The sequence below is a fragment of the Anomalospiza imberbis genome, chromosome 21 (genome assembly GCF_031753505.1).
Source record: "Anomalospiza imberbis isolate Cuckoo-Finch-1a 21T00152 chromosome 21, ASM3175350v1, whole genome shotgun sequence".
Lineage (NCBI taxonomy): Eukaryota > Metazoa > Chordata > Aves > Passeriformes > Viduidae > Anomalospiza > Anomalospiza imberbis.
Genome location: NC_089701.1, coordinates 5,819,780 through 5,835,572, shown reverse-complemented (window position 1 = coordinate 5,835,572; position 15,793 = coordinate 5,819,780). Strand labels below are relative to the sequence as shown.

General features: G+C 42.7%; 1 protein-coding gene across 22 annotated transcripts in view; it reads right to left on the bottom strand.

Moving 5' to 3' along the window:
* Positions 1-15,793, bottom strand: part of DNM1 (dynamin 1) — a 63,608-nt gene that overhangs the window by 36,931 nt on the left and 10,884 nt on the right. For all 22 annotated transcript variants that reach the window (XR_011005639.1, XR_011005635.1, XR_011005640.1 and 19 more), the window contains exons 2-8: positions 4,689-4,762; positions 3,993-4,142; positions 3,416-3,619; positions 2,857-2,955; positions 2,052-2,212; positions 1,065-1,207; positions 852-987 (exon numbers count right to left, since the gene is read on the bottom strand). Coding sequence is in view for 13 of the 22 variants with exons in the window: in XM_068211391.1 (XP_068067492.1) it covers positions 852-987; positions 1,065-1,207; positions 2,052-2,212; positions 2,857-2,955; positions 3,416-3,619; positions 3,993-4,142; positions 4,689-4,762 (967 nt within the window). In the remaining 9 variants the exon portion in view is untranslated. The remainder of the gene's footprint in view (positions 1-851; positions 988-1,064; positions 1,208-2,051; positions 2,213-2,856; positions 2,956-3,415; positions 3,620-3,992; positions 4,143-4,688; positions 4,763-15,793) is intronic.

Sequence of the window (15,793 nt, the reverse complement as noted above, 5' to 3'; positions counted from 1 at the left end):
GCATGAGATCTTGGCAGCTGCTTTTTCAGTGAACACCACGAATGTATAAAACATTTTGTGTGAATTGTAAATCTAACACAAGGAAGGCTATTTATTTCACCAGAAAGGCCTCATCTTATCCAAATGTGGAAAAAAAATGCGCCAATGCAAAATATATTGAAGCAGAAAGATCTGGCTCTTAAGTTTGTTCCAACTGACATTATAAAAAGATTTTCAGTACCCCTCCTGATCAGGTTAGTGTAATTCAACATCCAAGAAAATTGTCTTTCAGTAAGAATCCTCTTCCACTGTTAAGAGGGGAGTACAGTTTCTACACCGTTCCCACCTCTAGGCCATTGACAGGGGACAGACAGAAGTAATCCCAGATATACCTACAACCCTTTTTCCTACTTCTTAGGTATCTACGAGTCCAACTATAGATCTAGTCTGATGCTCAGGATCAAGAAGTACGAGTTTCAGCACCATTCCTTCTACATGAAATTCAGTCATAGTAGCTTTGACCTATCTGTGAGGGCATTCAGTCATTGATTTACCATGGGTTCTGTTAAAGTGATTCTTCACACCCAATTTAGCATCTTGGAATCAAGTCCAAAAGACACTGTCATTTAGCTCAGAGGAAGTTAAGTTCTGTCACAAAAACAGGGACAGAGGGGAAAGTCAGCACTGTGGGAAGGTCCCAATAAAGGAGACAAACAAGTGAAAAAAGGTGATAAAAGGGAAAACCATGAAACAAAGTAGCTGAAGAGAAAGTCCACTGATGAAAGACAGCAAGAGGAGTAAGGAGACAGACAGAAGTAGTAACATACAACAGGAAACAAAAAGTGTATCTCAGCAGCATGGGGAAGCAGTACCTTCACCAGCTCAAAGGGGAAGCGCTCATGGAAGATGCGGTTGATCCGAGCTCCTCCCGACAGCTCATAGGTGTCAATTTGGTCTCCAGAGCCTTCAATGCGTTTCTCAAAGTCCACAGCAAACTGCTGGACCATCCTGAAAGGAAACCAAGAGCGTGAAGTAGAACTCATTGCTGAGCAGGCCTTTCCAGGGAGGGACACTGAGGCACTCACTGAAGCAGAGCTTTGGTCTTGCGAGCAGGGTCATCAGGGCGAAAGTTCTTGTACTCCTCCACCTCCTTCTCAATGGAGAGGAGCTGGCTCTGGAGCTTGTTCCGCAGCCCTGGCAGCGTGTCACGGATGTGGTTGGTCAGTTGCTGCATAAGAAGAAGGTTTAAGATGACAATAAACCTCTAGGTAGTTACTTGGAAGAGTTTGATGCCTCCATACTATAAAAAAGATGAAGGTTCCCCTCTGTGTTCAATTCTTCTCCGTGGTTTTAACAAAATGTCTATCCCAGGACAAATACCAGTTATGAGCTGAAGGTATTCCCCCTCCCCAGCTCCTGCCTATTGCCCCCCTCTACCCTTGCCCTTCAGTTTACCTTCTAGTAGGGTGCAAAACTCCCATCCACACTAACCAAACTGACTCAAATCCAAGAATAAACTTCACATAAAAGTATTAGTATTTGCTTTTTACATAAGGGTAAAGGCTACTCTGCCTTCAGATTAGCACACCATTGACACCCAATGTGGTGGTAAAGCCTTTTTTCAAACAAAAAAAGGGTGAAAAGGCAAGGTGGAAGGAGCCAAAACCATTCATGAGGCTCTAATAAGTGGGAAACTCTACTTTGAAGATCACTATTTGAATAAGGAGAAATAGGAAAGATATTCTTCATTTCAGAGAGTATTTCAAGGGAGCAGAGAAGGAAGCAACAGTAAATTGCTGCTGTATGAAAAATAGATAGCCTCAATAAATGGGAAATAACTATCAGTATCACATAAATGCTGTTAGGTACAGAGATCACTAGGATTTAGAAGGTATCCTTTAATTTAGCCAGAAAGATCTTGCATCTTGATAGTGTATTATACCACAAAGCAACTACTGAAAGCAAAAGGATAAATCAATGCCCTGCCTTTGGTGTGCAAGCTCCATTATTGGCCTCAGTATGTTTCACAGCCAGTGACACCATGGGCAGCAGTTCCTGGCTGTGGACCGTACCTGGTTCAGAACTTTCTGCAGGAAGGGGGTTCCCATGCGATCAGCCATGTGTCTGTAGGCTGGGTGGGAGAGAAAAAACTTTCTCTCTGCAGCCAGAGCTGCCTGAATGTCCTTCTTGCCATCTATGTCCTTCTGACTTCTGTTGACCACACCAATGTAACCTGTGAGAGCAGGGTTAGAGATCAGATGGTTGCAAGGATGCAAATAAAACTCAGACTTGAGAAGGAAGTTACTCAGCCAGCAGCATTACAAAAGGGGGATTCTAGTGGTAACACATTATTAAGGGTAACTGGAAGAGTTTAAAATTAGCCTTTCCTTGGATGGCCCAGGTTCTGATATTTTGGTATGCAGGACAAAAATGAGTATGGAACAGAGAATTATCTTATTTGTTACTGTTCTCCTAACACAAAGCACACTCCAGTCTCATTTATTTCAGACTCCTTTTATGAGTCCTTAGCACAGGTACTTTTGCCATGGCCACAGCCCAGAATTACTTAATCTCTACTATGGCAGCGAGGGGAGTGTTTTAGACATCTTTCACAGCTTGCCTTAATGAAAGGGGGAAAGAGAAAGTAAAAATAAGAGCATAAGGCTGTGTTTCTGCTAGGACTACATATCAAGGACTACATAAATACCTAAAAGGTTCCTGTTAACAGTATAAGTGAGCCCTGTTCACCAACTTTTCTCACTTCTAGGTTGAAACAGAGATGGCTCAACCACAAGTTGTAAGAGATGTTATAGGAAGAGGATGAGGCCAGGACACCTCACACAGTGAAAATAGAGGAAGGAGATCAAGGAAACACACCCCTACGGAGAGGAAGCAATTTGTTTTCTAATACATCTCGTGCATCAGTTCCTTCATCCATGAGATCCAGCTTGGTGATGACCCCAATGGTGCGTTGGCCTATGGAAAAAAAACCACAAACATACTTGATCAGCAAATGACTCATGTATTATTTTGCTCTGTTCACAGAGCTTACAGATTGCCCAAGGGCTCTTAAAGTCACACATTACAGCTCCCATCGTGTACAAGAGGCCACAAGAGCAAAACAGAAAAATCAAGATCAGTTCTCAGTTGTATCCTGCTGAATGCACAAGCTATGCCACAGCAGAAAAGGATTTTAGTGCATATTTTCCTAGCTCTTTCTAGGCCAAATGCAAATGATTAAAAGAAAGGAGATCCTTCAACTCTTCAGAAATCTGGCTTAGACAAATGAAGAAAAGGGGAGTAATAAGATTTCTACTACAGCTACTGTTAACATTCATTAATACCTCTCAGAAGAATGTTTGTTGGTGAAGATTCACAACCAAATGAAAATCAGGCCACTGTCTAGTAATGCCAGGATAAATTAGGAGACATTTACCTTGAGGATCCACCTCCTTTGCAATCTTCAGGGCATCAGAATTGGCCAGATCAGAGTTGGCTGGAGATACTGCCAAGATGAGGCAGTTCTCTTTGGTGACAAACTGCATGAGCATGTCTCGGATCTGGAACTCGATGTCAGGGGGCTGATCCCCTACAGGGACTTTTGTCATACCCGGCAGATCCACCAAGGTCAGGTTCAGGACTAGACACAGGACACAGAAGTTAGCACAAGAGATTGTTAAGGTGGGAGTGCTCTGGTCTTTAAATACCACCTGTAGTTAAAGTGACTCCAAAAAGGGGTAAGAGATGCACACACAAAAGCACACAAAGCTTTCTATTTCCTTCTTGTTATGGGTCAGTAAGAACCAGTTGCAGGTTGTTTCTACTGGGATTGTCAATGATCTCATCACCTTTCCCTTTAAATCACTTGTTTTCACACCAATCAAGAAAACTGTGCCCTCAAAGTTCTTCCACACATGCTACACTGAACAGGAAGGGATTGCAGTATTTTGTTCTCAATTCACAATGGAGTGCAGAGCCCTCTAGAAGAGTTGGTCCCACTGCATAGGACTCACCATGGGGAGAGTAGACTCGGAGATTGATGGGCACAGGGGAAATCCCTTTGTTGGAGCCAGTAACACGATCTGTTTCAGCCTCAATTTCCAAACGGACCTCCTCAAAATCGGTGAATTTCTTTCCTTTGCAGTGTAGGAACTCGCCATATTCTATTCAAACAGAAGCAGAGTCAGAAATAGTCACCAAAATCAGAGAAATACTCAGGAGTGTGACGAAAGCAGCACGTCCTGAAGCGCAACACAACAAAACACAATTGAAGGAATGAAGTCTGGCAAGGGCCTTTCCCAACAGAGTTTCCAGGTTGGAACATAATTACTGCAGTCATGTTTATGTGGTCAACATCTGAGATAATTCAATTGAGCCCAACATCTTCACCCCTTTAATTCACTAGATTTTCAGCAGGGTCTTCTGGCTTTTAGGTCTTACCCACTCATGAGAGTCACAGCTGCATAGGCAAAGGAAAATTATGATGTGTGTGCATGGAGCCATGAACAATAAATTAAAATAAACAAACAAAAAAATTAAGAAGCATTTTGCTTCTGAACACTTAATGCTTTAGATGTTAAACAGGCAAAAAGGCTGCAGGTCATTTTTCCTTGGGAAAATCCTTATTTATTTTCTCCAGTGATCAAATAAGACATTCCTGGCTAAGACAGCAATCCAGCTGGACACACAGGGGAAGGGAGCTCACATACCTGTGCTGGCATTTACCAGCTGAAGGACCAGTGGGCGCCTGGTTACGATGCCAGATCCACGTGGCAGAAAGTCCCTGCAATGAAACAGGAAGTTTTGGATGAGTGAGTGATTGTTTCCTTCCCTTTTCACAGCTCTTCTGCTTCTATAAGTGTACATGGATTCCAAGGGGGAGTCCCAGCTATGAGCACAAAAAAGTTTAAGGCATTAAACACAAAGCACCCCTCCTTGAGAAGGGTAAGAACTTGTTCTGAGTCGTTTATACTCACAGCACAATCCCTCTAATCGTGTCTGTGACAGTACAGCTCCTTCAGCTGAAGTTCCGAGTTAGCTAACAAGCCTATTTAATACAGCTGTCTGTTCTTTGGAAAAAAATAAACTTTCATCTTTCAGAAGGAAAAGAGAAGTTGACACACAGCCAAAGAACTAGCATGCCTCCTTTTGGCAAAAACAATTACACAAATTCACTCACACCCTGCACTTGGGGCTTGAGAAGACACCACATTGTCCCAGTGTGCAAACACCACGTGATACAACTGAGAAAATAACCAGCAGCCAAAGGCTTGTCTCCACACAGGGTCTCTCCTGGCTATAACTACTCAAGATATCAGTATTGCCAAGGAAAAAGCAGCAGTTTCTTTCTGTATTTACAAGAATCCTGAATTTTTGTGTACTTCAAGTAATTTCAAGGGAAAGCAGCCTTACACTAACATTCTCCAAATGCTGACTTAGCAGCCAAAGCCCACCAGTTCTCCTTTTCTTTTCCTTTTTTTCCAATCCAAAGCTAGGCATGCTCACTGCATCTGCTGATGACCTTGCTAGTTTGTGGCCTGGTTTTCTACTACTTGGCTGTTCATGTGGCTCTTCAAGAGCCACTGAGCAGTTCTGAAAACATAATCAATTGCTTCCTCACCTACTGGGAGAAGCATCACTTCAAAATATGTTTCCTACAGCATGAACACAACATTCTCTGTTAAAAGAAGCGCTGCCTACACTGGCAGGGCTCTGGCAGACAATCCTCCTTCCCTTCATAACTGTGGCAAGGAATAATTTTGCTGATTCAGGAGTAACTATTGGCTCTGCTGAATAAGAAACTCAGGGCTGTCCACTTTGAGGTATTCCTCTTACTCCTGCATGAACTTAAGACTGACAAAGTCCATGGAGATGAGAAGTGAGTTTCTGTTTCAACACACCAGACAAGGCCTTGAGCAGCTTTGTCTCAGCTCCTGGTTTGGCAAATAATTTCCTGTGTAACCCTATGCAAGTTATTCTGCTTCTCTGTATTTCCATTTTCTCAGCTATAAAAGTAATTCCCCATCTGTGGGCATGTCAGAAAAACTTGGTAATATCAAAAACTGAAGACTAGGTTCAAGTGAAATGAGTGTAAGGAGGCATTGTATATCCTCTAACACCTCAAATAAAAATATCACCTGTTAATTACTAAGTCAGGAGTAATGGAACTTCAGTTAAAATTAGACTGAAACTCATTTTCATTATTTTAGACTTTCCAGAAGTATAAAGAGTTAACTGGGGATTGCCTTTCATTTGATTTTCAAATAATACAGCTCAAGTTTTTTCCATTCCAGTGGGATTAACCCTGGAATCTCTGAGACACTGCATCACTCTTGACTAGCTACCTTGGGGCAAGCACAATCACAGCATCCCTTGCAGTCTTATTACTATTTTCATATGCAGAGCTGCATGAGAGTGCAGATTTGGGCTGAAAGCTGCATTCATAATGCAGTAAAAAAAATATTGAAGGGAGGGGACCCAATCTAGCAGTTACTGTAGAGCAACACTGAAACAAAATCCAAACAGCTTGAAAATGCATTAAAGTAATCTTGATGTCGTGCAACAATACATTTCTAATCAGGACACTGGGAATTGGGCTTTCCTTAATTGTTTTGTTGGTTTGTTTGTTTGAAGCTTTTAACTAAAGCCAGACACTATCTAGGAAAAGCCTTCATGCATCAGGTAACTTAGAATCCTACAGAACAGAAAGGTTATTAGCAGTTATTAGTGACCACAAAACCACCTTTGCTCTATAAACAAGTTTCAGAATTCATTTAACGACTTGCACAATACAAAGGATTAGAAGTTAAAAGTATCATCAACCAAAGACACTTTTCCCAAACTATTCATAAAACAAAGGATATTGACAAACTGCTTTTACAACTCAACAAATACTGTATGGAAAGGGAAGCAAAGATAGATGCAATCAAGAAAAGTAGGACACACACCAATATGGAAAGCTTGGGATTACCTGAAGAGGCACACACTGGAACTTTTTGACACGTTTGTTGTGTTTATTTGCTGTCACTACACTGAAGAAAATGTGACTGTCCATGAAAAGATTCTTAGATGAGCCAGTTTGCTGCAGTAGGGGCACATTTGTGTCCACACACACACAGTTTGCTCAGACCAAAGAGTACTTGTTTACCCCTTTGGTCAAACACTTGGATCTGTTGTTTTCCTGTTAAATGAGATACTGAGATCTCTGGAGGAGAAGCAAGTCTTTGAGCATCTCAGTGACTGTTAGGGGCATGTTGTGCCTGCTCCACCAGCTTTGCTGGAATAAATGCTCTCAAATCCTGATAAGTACAAGACAAGTGATTGCAAGAGCCAGTCTGTCCCTTCATGCTTTGCCAGAAGTGTCAGCTCACTGCTTTAAGTTTGTGCTCTAAGGCTTAGAGGTTCCTATAACATTCACAGTGCTGTTTCATTCCAGCAATCTGGTGTTTGCAAATCTCTTTTTGACCCTATAGCCATGATATCTGAAGTGATAACCACAATTTCCTAACAGGGAAGGGCAAGAATAGCATCCCCACACATCAGCTGAGGCTGCAGCTGCTTCTCCATAGATCCTCTTCCACTGCAAATATGAGCATCATTTATTCCCTCTTTCCACCAAATTCAAGTTTTGCACCTTCTCCATCCACTGGTAATCTGTATTTCTGAAAGGACTTTGAGTCAAAGCTTCTTCGTGCATGATTATTGTCCTCACTGAAGTTGCAACAGAACTCTTCAGCAGTCAAAACCAGAACAGAGCCTATGATACCATCTCTTGTTCCACATGGAACACAGAGTTTTCTTTCCCTGTCTCCAGAGAAGCTGGAAGGCTTGGAAAGCTGTTTGTAGAGGGCTCTGAAATACAAATCTAGGCCTAGTCTAGACAAACCAACAGCATGGTTGTAGTCAGTTGTTTCCCAGACCTTTGAGATTTTTGAATTAGAATGCACTAGAGAAGGTAAAGCCTCAATTGAAAAGCCAAAACAGCAGTTTATGAAGACATAAAAGTAGTTGCAAAGAACAAAAGGGAATACCAGCATCTGATCATTTAATTTCAATTTGATTTCTTATTAAACATCTATAGAAAAGCAGGGTATTAAGGGATGTGATTAATCCCCAGTTTGGATTATATTAGTTTCAGAAAATTTAAATTCACACAGCCTCCATAATTTCACACGGCTGTTTGTATTTTAATTTGAGTATCTGTAACTTCCTCTGTTCTGATGGTGCCTGGGGACAGCAATTCAATCAGAAATGCACCGCACAAAGCAGTATGCCAATATACCACAAGAAATACAGTTCTGTCCCTATGGATTTTATTTTACTGTCTAGTTACACAGTTCAGACCTGCTCCTGCTTAAGCTTCAAACCATTTTCATCTGTCAAGGCTTATAACTGATCATACATCATTCTCACACATCCAGATCAAGAGTTCCCCCTTAGCTCATGATGGCACAGTGCTTTACAAGAATCTCAAGCCAATCCAGGGGTATTGGTACCTTTGACATATGATTTTTATGATCACTGTGCCCATCAGCAACAGTTACATCTTCACACAAGCTGCATTTCTCTGAACAGCACTTCATCTCACAGCACTTGTATTTTCAAACATGTTCTTACTTCAGTACATCAAAACGAATCCTTAACACACAGGCTGACAACTATGGGGCACTTTAACAACACACTAAAAGTATTTACTATTAATCATATCGACTCCTAAAACAAACACCTCAGAAACAGTGGGAGCTTTGTACTTTTTGGTCACTAACTCCTGGTGCTCCTTCACAATAGACATCATGTAGTTCTACTACAAGGAAGAAGGATGCAGAACTGCCCTTGGAGCACCTTCCTGGTCTAATCCTTCAAGCAACATGCAAGTACTTTTGTAAGCAATTCCATAACTCAGGTGTGGGGCAAGAACAAGGACAAGTTTATTCTTTCCTCTGCCACCCAGCAGGTTGCCAAGAGGGCTGCATTGCAGATTCAGAGTTTCCTGCTAACTTGGTTGGCTCTGTGAGCTCTTCTCTTGCCTGAGCCAAAGCTCTCAACTAAAAAAAAAAAGCCAGACAGGGCAAGAGGAACAGCAAGCATTAAAAACAGGTGCATTATGAACAAAAAGATCCATCAACCTGCTATTCTGTTTTCCTCTGCCCTAAGCTTTCATATTCCTTTCATACTGCTTCATATCAACTTGGACACCAATCATATAGACTATCAATCATATGCTAAGTCTTGTTCCTAGTTAAGCTGTGTTTTTTTCCATTAAGGTTAGCACCTTTAGATAACTTTGCCTGATAAATAATGCACATCCTCTGGCTTAATCACCACAACACAAGTATGCCTAGTCCTGACCCACAGTGAACATGAGCAATTCCATAAGCACTTAGCATAATGTAACTTCTTGGGATGCAATTGGTACTGGTCACACAATGGATACATATAGAAATAAAGATCTATTGTAAGTACACCATTTTCCAGTATACTGGCAATATTATTGTGCACAATGATTCATTATTCAAGAAAACAATTGTGAAAAATAAAGACAGGCAACAGTTCATGAGTGTCATCATAATATACATGTTAGGAGAAACAAAAAAAATTAAAGAGAAGGCTTCCCACTGCCTTGTACCTTGAGTTCCTATTAACAATAGTGCAGAGGGAGGTTAACACTATTGTGCTGCCTTGGAACACTTACAATTGCTTTGTTAAATAGTTCTGACCCTCGAACAGCCTCTCCAACACCTGGCCACTTCTCCCAAGTACAGCTCCCCAAGTCAGTAAGCAAAAGGACCAAACAGCCTCAAGTGTGGAAGTTTGCTGTGTTTAAGGTGAGCTCCCAGAGACCATCCTAGAAAATTCACAGGTGCTGTTCAAGCAGGGAAAAACACAAGTGCCAGTAAAAGCTGGACACATTTGTAACATAATACTGGATAATTTGCAAACACGAGTCAGAGAGGGTAGAGAACGAAGTAGAAAGTAACTTCTGAAGTTGGCACCTTCTCCCAATCTACCTTGAGTCGTTCTGTTCCCTCGTGCAGAATTGCACTCTATACCAAGCACAGGGCCAGCAAGAGGTTCTGCAGAGACTGAGGCACTGAGGTCTCCAAACATGAAAGGACAGCAGCTATGCTAATTCAGTGTAATAAGTAAGTGCAGCAATAGTAGTATTACATGTTCACACCACATCCTGCTCAAGGACTGACATGATTCTCACCACAAGGATCACTTTTGCTGTGTTTCCTGCACCTCTTTTACCAATGACCAGGATATGCCATGTTCTGGAGCTCTCCTGTATCATTTTTTTTCCCAGACTGCACTCTTACTTCATTCAAAATAAGAAAAATACAGTGTATTTATAGAGTTAATATATAAACTCAATAAAGCCACATCAGAAACCTACATGTATTGCAAAACACAACATTTCAAAAACCACAATGACCCCACACCACAGGCTCTGCTGAAAAGACAAGAAACCTTTGAGGAGACTGCCTCCTCCAAGAGAATCCAGCTCCATAGAAAGCTGCATGCCTGGCTGTTTGAAAGCCTACACAGTGAGTTTGGCAAATCAAATCCAGTTCCTCGTGGACAGGCATAATGGTGAGGTTTGTTTCACTGACATTTGGGGTAAATGATGGACCACGGAGGGACAGAAGTTGAATTTGAAGCCTCCATGTTAGCCATTTTATCATCAGCTTGTCTCCTCACCTTGGGACACAACACAATTACTGGCCACTGATTTACAAGTACAGAGATGACAGTGTCCAGTACTGTTGTCTGGGTAATTTTTGGTAGTGACCAGATCCTTCTTACAGGACAGGAAAAGGATTTTTGTTACTGGAAGGCATTGTCATACTCATGTGCTCTCATGCCTCTGGGAGGACCTACATGCCTTGAACATCAGAAGTGTTAATCAAAAACTTGTTTTTCCCACTCAGAATGTGTTTGTTGAGCCAAGTGTGGGCTGAGGGGGCTCAGACAATGAGAGAGGAACACCCTGGGGCAATGTTCTCTCACATAACTGATACTTCAACTGCAGTGGCTGTGTTCAGTCTTCTGCCTGCAGCACCTTCCTTAAGGCTGCTAAAGCCAGAAGGAGAACACACAGCAATTTTCACATGAATGATCACTTGGAAACGGCTCTCTTCCCCATCCCTCCCCAAGCACACTAAATTCTGCTTTTCTGGCTTATCTCTCACTGCAGACTGGTTCCCAGGAGCCATCCATAGCAGTTGGTACCTCTTTAATCCACTCTTTCCACATCCACATCTCCTTTCTCTGCATCTCAGCCCCTCTCCTGTACATGCCTCGATGCAGGTTGTTGGAAGCAGTAGGGTGAGATAAGTTTTGCTATTGTTTATTTTCATTTGAATCCTCTGGGCTGATTTTTCTGTTTCACACTCCACTAGCTTCGGGATACATCAAAATCTGGAAGACAGCTGTGTGCATCATGCCAAGTCATGGCTGTGCTGGAGCTGCTGTGCACCAGTTAATCAAATGCACAACTACAGAGCCCCTCATGGCTGCCCTGCTTCCACAGGGCAAGAGACTTCCAAGGAAGTCACAGGCATTCTTACACTTCTAGTCCATGACCTGAGGGCCTGCCAGCATGCAGACTAAAGTGGCATAGCCAAGAGTCTGCCCCAGGCATTTCTGCTGCTGTATGTCTACAGTAATTCCAAAGAAGCCAGCACACCCCAGCTTTATGCTTGGTAAACCTTACAGCAGGATCTAGCCTGACTTTCAAGGTATATATATATATATATATATATATATATATATATATATATATATATATATATTCAGATGACCTGAAAGTAAAGCAGAGATATTGCTGCATTCTTCTGATGCACCCCTGCAAATCCATAACCAGGATTTTTCCATCCAATTGACTTACTGGCTATATTATAAAGCATAAAGCAAGAATTTCTGCTAGAAGCTGCTCTTCATCCCTAACTCAGTTTACATAACATGGAATATAGGAAGTCCCTATACACAGTAAGGGGAGACAGAAGCTGAGCAAAGATAATTTCTCCCCATTAGAGACAGTTATACAGCTCCTGTCCTACATTTGTAGGAAAAAGGGAGTACCTTGGGAAAAGGTTCAAACATACACAGGCATTACCCTTTCTGTCAGTTTTCCATGGTCTGCCTTCTCTCTGTCTAGAAATACAAGCTCTCCCTCTCAGTCAGTCCTAGAGCCTGGATAGGTAAGTGCCTTTAGGACCTGAGAGTCTGAAATACAGAGGTGTTAGTTAACTCCTTCAGAAGGACCAGCACTGGGATCTTGCACAAGGGCACCAGGCCAGTTTGAAGAGACTCAGCTCTACAGATCACTAAGAATATATGGGGTTTAGTAAAAACTCTTCTTATTTGAACCTATTTGATGTTCACATTCATGCTCTGATTCCTTCTGTGGTTTCATGAGGTTACTTTTCATTTTTTTAAAAAAAAGGCCTCAAAATCATCACCTCTAGTCGACTTTCTGAGAGCAGTAAAACAAATTTGACTTAGTATAATTTCATCAGCAAGCATCACTTGAAGTCTGTCTAAAACACCTCAGCTCCCCCCAGACCTTGTAGACACCACAAATAGTTTTCAGCTCTTGTGAGGTACAAGCACAGCTCATTTCCTCAGCCATCCCAACTGAGGAGTCTGGGTGCAGCTGTCTGCACTGTAATGCAGCCCTCCTTTGGGGCTATGGGTAACCAAGGTTAAACTCTTTGTTTTTAAGGGCCATGGAGGGCTGTGACCCTGGGAATCCCACAAGGGGAGCAGATTGGAGCCACGTGCTTCCCTCCCTAATTGTGATCACTGGCTGATAGATAATCCCTTCATGGGCTGCTGCTCTACAATTGCTGTGCAGCAACCAATCCAATCTGAGAGCCAGAACCAGGCCCAGGGGGATAATTCCCCTCCTACTTCCCTAAAACACGGTGAAATCTACTGTTTCCATAGAAACAAATCAGTTTGATGTCCACACAGCTCCTGCATCCCTCACTGGTGGGCATCAGCCCCAAGCTGCTGAGGTTTTAAGCAAGTGTCTACAGTTATAGGTCAAGAGTTTGGAGGAGAAACAAGAGGCACTCACAGCATACAAACCCGACCATCTCATCCAAAATGTCATTTGCTTCAGTTCATCTCTGCTGTGAGAGAATTCATTAGGAATATTCTTTCCCTCCTCCATTTTGAGGGTTGAGTTATCTGCCAGCTCCCTCCCTGCTACCTTCCTGCAGATGGGTTAGTCCGGAATACGTGAGGACGTAGAACACAGATGGGAAATCAAAACAGAATACTCCAGCACCTCACGTGCACTTGTGAGCCAATTTACTCTGTGCTTCTGCAGGTAAAAAACTGTAAAGGCATTTTCTTGTTTGGAGCTCTGCATTTTACTGTGGAGAATTATTTAGAGAGTGGTACAGCCTACAGTGCACCGCCTGATCTCAAAAAGTCACTGCCCGTTATAGCAAATGCCGCATTGACTCCAGGCTGCAGAGCTGGGGAAGCAGAGGCTGGAGAGAGCACAAAACTGCAGCACTGCTGCTGTGCAGCTTCCTCTAGGATTTTCTGAGTAATAGAAAATGAAGTCCTGGATTTTGTTTGCTGCCTTGGGATATTCACGGTAAAAAGTAATACAGCACTTTTTCTACATGACAATATCAGGAACTCAAGAGAATAAGCAGCCTAGTGTAACCTGAATGGATGTGGCAGTAAGGATTACGCATTTGTGGAAAATGCAGTTTTGATTTCAAGAATTACAATCCCAGGAGAAAGGAAACAAGGTTGGTTTTACTCATGCGAGGAAAAAATAAAAGTAACACCAGAAATATTGCACTGCCTGATGCATACTCCACCCCAGAAACTGTAAACCAGACCTTTATGTCTGTCTTGCTTAATTTTCACCATCACAGCACAAAAGCAATTTTTCCTTTTGCTACTTCAAAAGCATATATATCCTGGCAAAAATCTCCCTGCAATTGCAGAATCTCCCTGTAATTTCCAGACAGTCCCCAAGAAGACAATACCAGGCAACAGCAACACCCCAGAGCATCAAATTAGTTCAGTCCCTATGACAGTAGTGAAAAAACAGGTTTTTTTAAGGCCACAAAGGTAAACCCATGACCCAACGTCTTTGCCTCTTTTCCAAGCTGCACTGATCTGTCCTAACACTGCAGTAACATTGCTCTGCTTTGGCACAAACAAATCTACCAACAACCCCTGGCTCTGCTGTAACAGAAGGCTGCAGCCTTGAAAAACGTGACCTGTTCAGCACCTGCAACTTGAGCTGCGAGAAAACAAAAGGACAAGCTGTACACTAAAACTCTGGGACAGGAATGGCTGATGGGAAAGCACAGCCACAATAACACCCTAGGATTAATGGATGCTAAGACTGACGAGCAGCAGGCTGACCTGGCTGTTTCCCACCACCAGTGTCTTAATCTCTGGAGCCAGGCTGCAGCTGAGTCCAGACTGCCCAGCAGCAGAGGCAGTCTAAAGGCTGCCCCACAGTAGAGGCTTTCCTGTGTTCAGAGATACCATTATACTGTGGAGCAGTAACTAATATTCACACTACCCATCCTATGGAGGCTCTGGATAAAAAAGGGGGATATCCCCCTTTTTGTTCTTCTCTCCTCTGAAGGAGAGGTACAGGAAGGAAACCAGGTACAGTGGCAAATTCAAAGATATCAAATACTGTGCTAAGTATAATCTTAGATTTCTTGTCAAAACGCCACCTCTGGAGTCCTGGTATTTGCTGCAAGACCCAAGAGAAGAACAAATGTAGCTGGAGGCACATTTCATCACTGCAGCATGACACTTCCTCTACTCCCAGACAGCACTATGTGCTAGAAAAGGAGACAGGCTGCCCAGAGCCTGAATTCCTTAAAGGGTACAGACAACTGAAAGAGTTCATTGGGAAAGGGAAAGGCAAAGCCACTTTGATGAGCCCACAGATACAAACCAAACGGAAGCTGCATGAGGAAGGATGGTACCTCAACAAGCCATGATGGGCTGTTAGCTGCCACACACTGGTGGTGGGTTTATAAAGCTGAATGCATGTACCCCAATAGCTTATCTTGGGTCAGTGGTAAGAGGCAGAGAGTGTTGTAGATGGGGAGGCAGCCTGCTTCCTTTCCAACAGGCCAGGCAGGAAGGACAGAATTCCATGGGGTAACAGAGTTATGCTGCACTCAGGTATCCTGACCAAACTGCCCACAGTGCACAGCTGTCCTGCAGAGGGAATTTAAGATGCCAATTTACATCTCTGCTCTGCCTGGAGAAGTATGCAGGAACAGTGCCAGGCTCCTTGCTATGCACTGCACCTCTGCAGCTCCAGATATAATTAGGATCAACCTGGGCTAGGAACATGGTGCAGAGGCACTGCCTCTTAAAGCCCTTGAAGAAGACCCAGCAGATTGATTGCAAACACCTCTAGTGCAGAGCAAAGTCAGAAGCATTAAACTCTACTTAAAAAACCACACAAGACATCTCCATTTCCCACTATACCAGAACAAAAATTGGATCAATAGTCCCAAAAGAGATGAGCTTCAGACCTCCTGTCTGGTTCCAATGTCCAGTGGAACAGCACTTCTCATGTGCACAAAAGGCACATTTTGCTCTACTCAGATTTGGGCAGTGACCACGGGAGGTGACAAAAAGGCTGGGCTTAAATTCAGTAACAACAACAAAAAAAGAAGATCAAAACAGGTGTTGCCTTATCAGTGGGCATTCTGATAGCAAAACTGCAGCACAGTGACTTGGACAGACCACAGTCTTACAGCCTTCCATTCCTTTCCTTATTTTCCACAAGTAAAAAGTTTAA